Source organism: Maniola hyperantus, chromosome 3 (genome assembly GCF_902806685.2).
Source record: "Maniola hyperantus chromosome 3, iAphHyp1.2, whole genome shotgun sequence".
NCBI classification, from domain to species: domain Eukaryota; kingdom Metazoa; phylum Arthropoda; class Insecta; order Lepidoptera; family Nymphalidae; genus Maniola; species Maniola hyperantus.
Genome location: NC_048538.1, coordinates 1,223,166 through 1,234,704, shown reverse-complemented (window position 1 = coordinate 1,234,704; position 11,539 = coordinate 1,223,166). Strand labels below are relative to the sequence as shown.

The 11,539-nt window shown below is 39.8% G+C and overlaps 1 protein-coding gene across 2 annotated transcripts in view; it reads right to left on the bottom strand.

The window, feature by feature from the left end:
* Positions 1-5,034: 5,034 nt before the first annotated feature.
* Positions 5,035-11,539, bottom strand: part of tio (zinc finger domain-containing protein tiptop) — a 437,818-nt gene continuing 431,313 nt past the window's right edge. For both annotated transcript variants that reach the window (XM_034984144.2, XM_034984145.2), the window contains one exon: positions 5,035-10,074. In XM_034984144.2, the coding sequence (XP_034840035.1) occupies positions 7,053-10,074 (3,022 nt within the window). In that variant the 3' untranslated portion in view covers positions 5,035-7,052. The remainder of the gene's footprint in view (positions 10,075-11,539) is intronic.

Genomic DNA, 11,539 nt, shown 5'->3' with positions numbered 1-11,539 from the left:
TCTAGTTCTCCTACGGATCTCCCCATTTCTGATTTGATCACGTAGAGAAACTCCGCACATAGCTCTCTCCATCGTCCGCTGAGTGACTCTGAGCTTTCTTATGAGGCCCATAGTTAGCGACCATGTCTCGGATCCATATGTCATCACTGGCAACACGCACTGTTCGAAGACTTTGGTCTTCAAGCACTGAGGAATTTTGGACAAGAAGACATCGCGAAGCTACCTAGACCTATGCAAGTAGTGGCGTGCAAGAGCAAGAGACCTAGGTATGTCCAGCAGTGGACGTCTATCGGTTGATGATGATGATGATGATGTACATTCATACTAATCTTCTAAATCTAAATATATAAAAGGAAAAGGTGACTAACTGACTGACTGACGGACTGACTGACTGATCTATCAACGCACGCAATGCACGCAACGCAGATAGCTATTATGACGTAGGCAACCGCTAAGAAAGGATTTCTGAAAATTCAACCTCTAAGGGGGTGAAATAGGGATTTGAAATTTGTGTAGTCCACGCGGACGAAGTCGCGCTAGTGGGTATATAAAATACGTCGCGACTAATTTAGGAAAAAGAAAAAGTTAAATCCCATCATTTTTAGTGATCAGGTCCCCTGCAGCATCAGGATTGAGGAGTTGGAATCCAAATTTTTTTATGGGACAGTGTCGCAAAGTTTCTCGAAGAGAAAAAGAAATACCTACGCAAATCGGCTCAAAAATCTCGAAGATTTTGGTGTACATAGGTAGAGAAACATAACTCCTCCTTTTTTGAAAGTCGGTTCAAAAGTAGCCTATGTTACCTTGGTTAATTCTCTACTTGTCTGTGAAAGTCCCGTCAAAATAGGTTCAGCCGTTCAAACAGACAGACAGACAGACAAAAATTTTAAAATGTGTGATACAGTTATGGTACAGTTCAAATAACCATACGAGCTTATATGAGGTATTTATTTTCGAAATTACAGACAGACACTTAGAAATTCTTTGATTTTCAAGGATAGCAAGTAGGCTATTTCAACGTCTTTAACCAAAAAAATTAAAATTTATCCGTGCAAAAAAAAGTCACGTCTATCCGTTGGTCCGTTGAAGCATGATTGAAGAACAAACCACTTAACAAACACTTTCGTATTAACAATATGGAAATAAACATAAACATGCATGACTCTTTATCTGTCTCTCATTAATCAGATCAAAAATCACCAAAATACCTCCTAAAGCCAGTTTCCCTCAAAACAAAATATCTGCCCGCAGTTAACCGTGCCGAGACAAATGACGGGCCGTTTGTGAACATCAATCCACTTATTACCGCGACCTCAAAGTAAATCATTTATTGTACCAAATCTGGCTATTTACTCAACGAGGGGTCAAAGAGACCCATCGCTCAGCGACCTGTGGGCTCCTTTGTACCGCTCAAATCTTAACCCGTCGATTTTCTTCGCCTTATGTTCCGTCTTAGAGAGTTCTTATGGTGGATAATTTGTCAGGTTTTTTAGAAAATAATTTACAAGATGGCGCCTGCAACTTAATCAAGATTTAGGTTTTTAAAATCCCGTAGAAATGAAATTCTTTGATTTTCAAGGATAGTAAGTAGGCGTTCACGTCTTTAACTAAGTATATTATATCCATGCCATATCCGGTGGTCTCATCAGTGTCCTAACAATAAATTAATAAACTAAAAAGGTGCAAACTATAATTAAATGGAAAACGTAAAACAATAATTTCATCCGATTCCATAAAGATGATAAATGGCGGAATAAATCAAACTATCCATCGCGAACCTTCGCATAAATTGACGTCTCCCTGTAGTGATGTAACAAACACTTCGACTGTGTCAACTCGACAGTAAAATATCGACTTGGTTGTTTATTCGATTATATAATCTGGACTATTACACTAATGCTGACATTTAGACATTTCACAACGATCAACGCTTGGTGTAGATATATACCCATGAATTTTCTGTAACAAAAGGGATTGGCAAGTAAGCTCAGCTCATTATTCAGGGGAAAATAGCCGGCCGAAGACACGGCCAGGCCGTAGAAGAACATCGTGGTTAAAGAATTTACGCCAATGGTACGAGAATAGTACGCTATCTCTTTTCCGAGCAGCAGTGTCCAACAGATATAGCTCTAATGATTACCAACCTCCGATAGGACGGCATTTCACGAAGAAGAAGAATGAGAAATTGCTGTCAACGTTTAATTAGTGTAATTGGGCTTTATGGCCGTTCTAATTAAATAATAAATAAATAAATAACAATAACAATAAATAAATAACAATGCTGCAATAAATAGAATAAAAAAATTTTGGTGAAATCGAATAGAAAATTCGACTAGGTACATCGTCAAGTCAAGTGGCATGTCACATCACTTTCCCCCTGGGGGTTGTGGTATTCATTAATTTGATGATATAAAACAAACCGTCATTTTAATTAGCGGCCATTAATAGATGTACAGTGACAGACAGACAGGCGGAAGGGTTGCGGCGTCAAGGGTGTTTCCTGGAATGGAAAATACGACGCGAAATATTATGACTCGATTAGAATATTCCTACTTTAATTCCATTACAATGTTGCTTGCCCAGCCAGTGTGGAATTTTTAGGGTTCCGTATCTCAAAAGGAAAAAAAAGGATCACGTTCTTGTCTGTCTGTCAAGACCCGTCAAGGCAATCAAAACTTAGAGGATGGATATAGACGTCTACTGTTGAATATTGTATGAAGGCAAATCCTACCTACAAGTAATCGAGTTATTTTAATTACCTGTGCTATTTTACCTTTTTTGAATACCTACCTCTTTTTTAGGGTTCCGTACCTCAAAAGGAAAAACGGAACCCTTATAGGATCACTTTGTTGTCTGTCTGTCAAGAAACCTACAGGGTACTTCCCGTTGACCTAGAATCATGAAATTTGCCAGGTAGGTAGATCTTATAGCTGACATTTGGGGAAAAATCTGAAAACCGTGAATTTAGGGTTAGATCACACAAAAAAAATTGAATTGTGGTCATGAACTAATAATTAGTATTTTCAACTTTCGAAGTGAGTGACTATATCAAGTGGGGTATCATATGAAAGGTCTTCACCTGTACATTCTAAAACAGATTTTTATTTATTTTTATGCATCATATTTTTTGAATTATCGTGCAAAATGTCGAAAAAATACGACTGTAGTACGGAATTCTAGTTGCGCGAGCCTGACTCGCACTTGGCCGGTTTTTTTAAAAATAAGTAATATTTCACGTAAAGTAAACAATACCTAAGGTAAATTAACGTCACTTAATGAGTTGCTCAAGTCACAATTTTCACCCTAGCATAACGATTCTACCCTAAACTGCTCACGATTGTCACAAGTATAAACAAAACGTGTCGTTTGTCGATCTGTCACCGCAGGCTGTGTCACCGTGTGTACGCGTGTCACGATGAATGACATCGTTACAGTGATTGAGACGAGGCCCCGCGACGTGAACACTTCAGAACTTTGATGACCTCCCTGGCGCAGTGGTAAGCGCTGGTCTTATTAGTGGGAGGTCCTGGGTTCGATTCCTGGCAGGGATTTGGAATTTTATAATTGCAAAAAGAGATTGCCCATTTTCTTAGGAGCTTTAGAGCAAAAGAGGGCCCGTTCACGGGCGATCTACTTTGTATTTTATAGTTACCACCCTACCGGCAAAGCCGTGCCGCCAAGCGATTTAGCGTTCCAGTACGATGCTGTGTAGAAACCAAAGGGGTACCTAAGGGTTTAATAAAACTGCCATACCCCTTCCAGGTTAGCCTGCTTCCATCTTAGACTGCATCGTCACTTACCAACAGGTGAAATTGCAGTCAAGGGCTAACTTGTATCTGAATTAAAAAAAAACCGGCCAAGTGCGAGTCAGGCTCGCGCAATGAGGGTTCCGTACTACAGTCGTATTTTCTCGACATTTTTCAGGATAATTCAAAAACTATGATGCATAAAAATAAATAAAAATCAGTTTTAGAATGTACAAGACCTTTCATATGATACCCCACTTGATATAGTCACTCACTTCGAAAGTTGAAAATACTAATTATTAGTTCATGACCACAATTTAAATTTTTTTGTGTGATCTAACCCTAAATTCATGGTTTTCAGATTTTTCCCCAAATGTCAACTATAAGATCTACGTAGGAACCTGCCAAATTTCACGATTCTAGGTCGACGGGAAGTACCCTGTAGGTTTCTTGACAGACAGACAGACAGACAGACAGACAGACAACAAAGTGATCCTATAAGGGTTCCTGTGATACCTCGAATAAACATTATTCTATTCTATTGTAACTGTAACATTTGCCTTCGTATACATCTTATGTTTACCTACTTTAAGAGTTACCCAGTGCGGGCGAGCGCGGGTGACGTGCGGGTGTGCGTGGCGTCCCCCCGCGCCTCATACTTCGATTGCCATCTCGACCTGTCGCGTACTTATAGTTTTTGTGGTTGGCTGCTTTATTTTTCAAAAGTTTCGTCAGTTTAGAGATTTGGTTAACCAAATTTACACTACTGTCTAATTAAACTAAAAATGTGGCTCTTGTACACAATCTCTTAACTAAATTAACAGGGCTAAATCTAGTGCTATCCTTTTCTAAAAGCAACATTATGAAAGGGACCGATAGCAATAGATTTAGACGTGCCATTTTAGTTTAGTTTAGAGATTGTGTACAACGGAATAAGCCACAATGGCGCCGATTTTCTTGTCTTTCTCTAAACTAAATTTAGACTATCTGCATCCTTTTCTTTTTAACAATGTTATAAAGGGACAGAACATCAACTTTACATTTAGAGACTCTAAATTTTTGTGCACGCTACTTTAAACACTACTGCAGGCTCGCGACTGTGCGACTAAAATCACGAATTTTACCATCTAAAAATTAAATTTAAAACTGTCAAACTGTGTAACTTTCATATTACATTAGTAAGAAGAGGATGCGAATACTCTAAAATTAGGTTGTGCTCAGAATCAGTACCAATGTTTACTTTTTCTTATCTATGTACTTATATTAAAATGAGGATAAAATAAAATACTTGTATAGTATTTAACATATATATTTCTTTGAGCTTTTAATTGCATTTTGAAATACAACATAAAATATTAAATAAGATTATTAAATTTGGTAAAATCAATATTCAACACCATTTTTCATTTTTAAAGAATGAGCAAAATTCTCTCATCAGAGCTAGCGTATACATAATAGTATTTGTCGTATGTTTTCAATTATTATCGTTAAAATGATACTTTACGATTTTCGTTAAAATTTTCAGTTTTCGGAGCTCGTTTCACAAAGTCTTTGCAAAAATTTACGAAAATTACTAATTCCATCAAAAAATATCGTTTTGATATTAATAAGGTATTTTTAGTCAAGGGAAATACATACTGCTAAAAGCGTTTGTGTACAAATCTCTACGATAAATTAAATTAACAGGGTCTAAAATTAGACAGTGCCATCTTGTTCAAAAATGCTCCTTGAAAAAAAAATTTGTAGCACCATTTTTAGACCTGTGCAATTTAGTTTAGTGATTCGTGAACAACTGAATCATTAGCAATATCTGAAACAATAGCTTAAAAGAGTCGACAAAAACATTCTAACAGTCTTATGGTACCTAATAAATCAATTCTAATCTATTAAATTCCAAAATCGGAAAGGAAACTTATGAAGGTAGACATAGAAAAAAATAAAATTGCATTAAGTGTCTTATTTAAAAAAAAAAGTTAATTTTGTGTCACTTTTTAAAATTGTTTATGGTCATCATGATTGTTATAAAAAAATGTGTATGAACTTTGTGAAACGGGCTCTTAAGGAGTGGATAACCTTCGGAACATGACTGCACGTACATGAACTTCAGGAACGACTATATCGAATGATTAAAAACAAGCAAATAATTTCCTAATTTATTTTAAACTGCATCAAAAATCAATCTACAGTCATGCTCCGAGAGTTGAAATCACATTGCGTTATTACACTGATATCGTTTGAAACTTACATTATACAGTTTACAATATTTTTTTAATATATAAAAGAGCTTTTTCACTCACAATTACCGTATATACATCATCGTATATCTGTCGTTACAACTGGAAGAAACCACGTTATACAGTGTCCTAAACGTATACGAATGTAGTCGTCCTTTTAAAGAAATAATTGTATAATTTATCACTTTATAAATACAATAGGTTGATTTGGACAACCGATGAATGCGCTGGTACAATGGTATACATGTTTTCACAGGAGAGTCGCTTAGCTTACACTTAACACTAAATAATAAATAGCAACCTCACGAGGAGAGCATTCTAGAGCAAAATTTACACTAAGGAGATTGTAATATTGCATGCTATGACCACTGCGCCGTATGTAGTATATGTACACGAACCGAATTGAGATTTGATCTCCGAGATTGCGGGCATCGACGGATCTCAACGCCTGACCGAACGAACGGAAACTTCAAAATATACATAAAGTAAACTAAGACCATGCTAACCCTAACTCTGATTTACATAAAAAATTAAGTAACACAAAAATGATAATATTGCAACGAATTTTCATTAAATACTGACAGACTTACACGATACGACACGACGGCGCCGATTCGTCGTGCGAGCCGATCGCGTGCGCAGCCAACAAGATTACAAACGATTTGTCTCGTTTTGGATTATTAGCAAAAAATATACATTTACAAGAGATCGAATCGAACTTTTAAGACTTAATGCGACTTATAATATTTACAATTATTGAAATGGAATCAACGTAGTGGAAGATAGCCGCGGCCGACGACGACGCCGCGCGACGTCCGTCCTCTCCTAAAGGCAATATTTTGAAAATATTCTCTTATCATCTAAACGAACGTAAGACGTTTGGCGTATACTTATGTCGCTAGTCGTTAATTACACTAACCGAACTATGCGGTGAACTCTAACGATTACCTAAATAATTAAATTGGCAAAGAGTTTCGAAATACTTAACGTCGCGTCGCGACCTAACGACCCTCGACAGGATCGACGTAGCAGGATATGGTATCATCACAACTGATGGGCGCCGCCCTCGCCTCTACACGTACTTGCTGGACAGCTGCTTCGCCAGTTCCGTGTACTTAAGGAACTTGGAGTGAGGACTTTCGTCGAACGATTGCGACGGACTCCGGGGGTCTTGCGGCGAAGCAGCGTTGGACCCGCTGCTTTTGTGAGCGCCTGGAGACGGTGCAGGCGGCGGGGCCTTGACCGGGACAGGCTCTGGTAGAGCACCGTCTTTAACGAAATGCATCTTGGAAAGATGATGCCGATACGCGCCCTTCGATATAAATGGAGTATCGCACAGAGCACATTTCATGATCGAATCTGTCACTACGGCGTCGTTGCAAGCCCAACTGAAAGTTAAAATGCTTGGTGGACCTGCAGGAGACGGTGCAGGGGGCGGCGCGCGAGACGAATTAGTCTCAGTTTTATCGCAAAGTTTTTGCAAAGCAGCCAGGGGATGACTGCCTCCACGTCGGGAAGAACTAGGCTCATTTGAAGATCCGCCACCAGCGAGGCTATCAAACATGGATGACAGAGCTCCTAAACTGGAAGCCGGCTTCCTATCAGCACCAGGAGTGGGCGCGGAACGATCGCTAGCCGGGCTACGTGGACTTGGGACTGGGCTCGGACCCTCGCTTTCTCGCTTAGGGACGGTTGGCTTTACGTCTTCTTCACCCCCACTATTCGGCCTCGCATGCTCCTCATCATCATCTACTTCAGTTTTAACCCTAACTGACTGACTACTCAAATCTACACAAGTGTCTCGATCTTCCTCGTCCGTGATCTCTTTCTTTATCCTAACTTCTGCGGGGCGATCTTCTGACGCAGGGGTTTGGGAGCCGCGGGTGTCCGGGGTGGTACGCGGAGTCATATGATAAGAATCCAACTTTCTATCGGGAGTAAGAGATTCCACCCTACTACCACCCCTTTCGGACATGGAGCTAGATTCGCTACCACTACGTTCTCGACGACCATATCCTTGTTGGTGATGATAATTTCTTAACATGCTCATAGTCTGTGCATCTACCAAAGGTTTAGTGTAGTCTACGCTCTCATCTATACCTAATCTTTTCAAAATACTAGAACCAATCGGAGCATGAGAAGCCCCACCGGGCATACCGGGTACTGAATGCCGGGAACGGGTGTCGAAACTCTTTTCTATTAATTGTTCTATGGCATTAAGTACAGATGGTGACGAACTTTTTTCATTGCTAGGGTTGTGATCTTTGGAACTAGGAGAAGAATCGTTAACTGAAGAAGGGGAACGGTGATGTGTCGATCCCGGAGAGGGGACTTCGTCATTGATACTTTTACGTCCGTCGCGACTGGTGGGAGTGATGTGGCCGGGAACATCAGGTGGGATAATATTATTTGAAAGAAGAGCACTTTTTAGAAAATTCCTTTGGCTATTTGACATAGGCGCGCCTATGCATTGTCGAATATGTTCTACGAATACAGCAGTCTCAATTTTATCACCACATTTTTCGCACGTTATGCGGCTTCCAGCCCCGAAATCCCTAATCGGTTTTCCCATAGGAACTCCGTTGCCCTCCCCATTTTTAAACTCGTGCTGGGCTCTCTCGAGTTCGAGAAGTTTCCTTACCGGTAAGGACTTCTTTCTCTTTTCGCGCGTTTGTCTTCTCCTACCACCGCTCTCAGTTATGGAACGCATAATATGCTCTTTATAATGAGAGTTCTTAACCATATGATTACTTAATTCTTTTAAGGAACTAAACGCTTGGTCGCAAACTTTACAAGTTAATACAGCGCTAACGTGACTACTCGTTCCTGTCGTCGGAGGAACTGCGTTGTTGGTACCGGGAGTGCTGGAGTTGGACCCCTTGGCTTCGTCGGAAGACTTCCAAGAGATAATCTGCTCCTGTGATATAATATTAGTATAGTGCTGGGTGCGCTGCATGTGGCTTGTCATCTCCGCCAGAGAGCGGAAGCTCTCCGCGCACCACATGCATTTAAGTATTTGTCTAGTTTGTTCGGCCCCTTTTCCTAACCATACATCTTGACCGCGGACTAGTTTCCTAGGTATTGGCATATTTTCTTTAATGAGCATATTAAGATCATTATGATTTGGTTTGGATGATCCGCTTGAAGAGGAGGAATTATGAGATGGCGTTGAAGGTGAACTAGATGGCGGTAGAAGCGAAGGAGGCATCGGTCCACAACCCGATGGAGGCACTGGAACGTTCACGCCACAATGCTTGGCTTCTTTCATATGGACAGTTAAATCAGCAAGCGAATTAAAGCTTTTCTTGCACCACACACATTTCAAAACGTCTTTTGTTTGGTCAGCTCCTTTGTTTAACCAATGTGACTGCCAGGCAGAGTGGCGAGCCGCTGCATTAGGGGTTAACCCAGCACCTAAAGCTGCGCTCTGAACAGATCTAAAAAGCTCTTCTCCACCTAACCTGCTTAATTCACTCATTTTTTCCAGTGCCTTAGTAGCATCGTTCGGTGTAGGTGTTCCATGTTTTAATTTTCCATTCCAGTCATGTGGAAGGCCACCTTTAGGTGATAAGCTAGCTGCGGCAACAGCTGCTGCGAAATAAGGTAGATGTGGGGCAACGGGTGTCGTCCATGGTGTAGAAATCGATTTAAAGTCAGACGTCCGAGAACTTTTTCTCGTTGGTACGGGTGATGGAGTATCTTGGGGTGCACGTTTTCTCGTGCCCACTGATAAATCTAATGGACCGTTTTCGTTCTTGGTAAGATTGACGGCGTCATCGTCATCATCATCGATAGGGGATTCACTTCGCTTTGTGCTGAAGTCTAGTACGGCATCTGCGCGTTCCGAATCTGTCATGTCTTCTTGGCAGGACATGAGGAGTCTCTGTTGGGCCGCTGCGGCTGCGGCGCCGAGGTAGGCCGCCACGGCTGCGGAGTGGGGGGGCAAGAGCGCTGCAGGCAAGGCGGCCGGCAGTGCCGCTGATAATGCAGCTGGCAGAGGCAGACTCGGCGCGCTCCGACCCGAATACACGGAGTCGTTGGAGGGACATCGTGGCGCGCCAGACGACTCCCGTGACAAACATCTTGGACTCTCCCTGTGAACAAACAAAAACATGTATAAACATCTCATTCCCAGTTAAAAGATTTACTTCACAGCAGTTTGTCACTGTAAGAAGTATTTCAAGTTTCTTTGCCCGAGCACTCTTGAGCTGTGGGCTTCCCAGTAAGTTACGATGTCAGTAAAAGCCAACAATGGCGAGTGGGACTATATATTGCGTTTCGTCTAAAATGCCGCGCTTCGTGCAACTGCAATAGCAGTTACTCTGTGCAGTTGAGGAATATCTTACGCCTATTCACAGAGTACTTTTGAATGAAACATTCAGTAGTAGAGAAATAAATATAGATCCATAACGGTTGGTGCCCTAATTTTTTGTGACGAAATGGATGCCATATCTAATGTAAAATATTGTTTCCTATAAAAGCCGCTCGTGAATTGTAGGCGTTTCATTCGGAGTTTCGTTCGCAGTAACATGTGCCAATGCGTCATATGGGTAATTAAGATTTATGGATTGAGGGGGCTGGCCGAGCAATACGCACTGCATGTTGAAAATACGAAACTAAAGTTCCAGGTTTTTATAACAACTAATTCGGAAATTCGAAGAAAGGTGTGAATAAGAAAACTATTGACCTCGATATATTTTGGTGCTAATCACCTTGATATAGTCATAAAGTCATTTATCACTTCAAATAATAGTTCCTTTTCAAAAGTGACCATTTTTTATTACTATGGAAGTCCATGTATGGTAAATAGAAATCCGATAGATTTAAATAAATAGATTTCCTAATTGGTAAAGTAGTAGAGGGTTTCGCGACAAAACAGTAATTTATCTAATTTTCTTTTAGAAACCTATTTAATGAATAAAAGTTCAATAAATCTTGGAATATAGCGATTCACCTTTGCACTACGAAGCCGGTTTTTAATAATTTAATACAAATAAAACTCTGTCAATGTGCCATACTATCTTCTGCCATATATCTGAATAGTAATAGTAGCATTAGCAATTTTTTTTATTTATTCGAAGGAGATTGACATAAAAATGAATAATTTAATACATTTAAATGCAAATCGTAGCTTGTTATGGCCATTCTTAAAGAATCTTATTATTTAAGTATGTAAAATAATAAATTTAGAGGAACTTCTAAAGACAAAAAAACGCGTGAAATTTTAACGATTCATTACACCCACCTACTTAATTAACTTTTAATGGACAAGTATAGGAAATTCCTGATTTAAAAAAAACAATCAACGGTGCCGATCTTAAAACGTATAATAGTCAAAACAAATTAAACGCTGACAAACTTAATTGTAATTGGAAAAATTCTAACTGAAAAATATATCAATCAATATCTCGTTGTACCTAAAGCCCATTAACATAAATCATTCGATACGACAAAGCTGTAGGTAGGTACAATAATTCAACAAAAAAAAAAGAATAGTTATTTATGACAATTAAGAATTCAAGGATCGAAGATAATTCTTTGATAAACAACGCTTTGTAA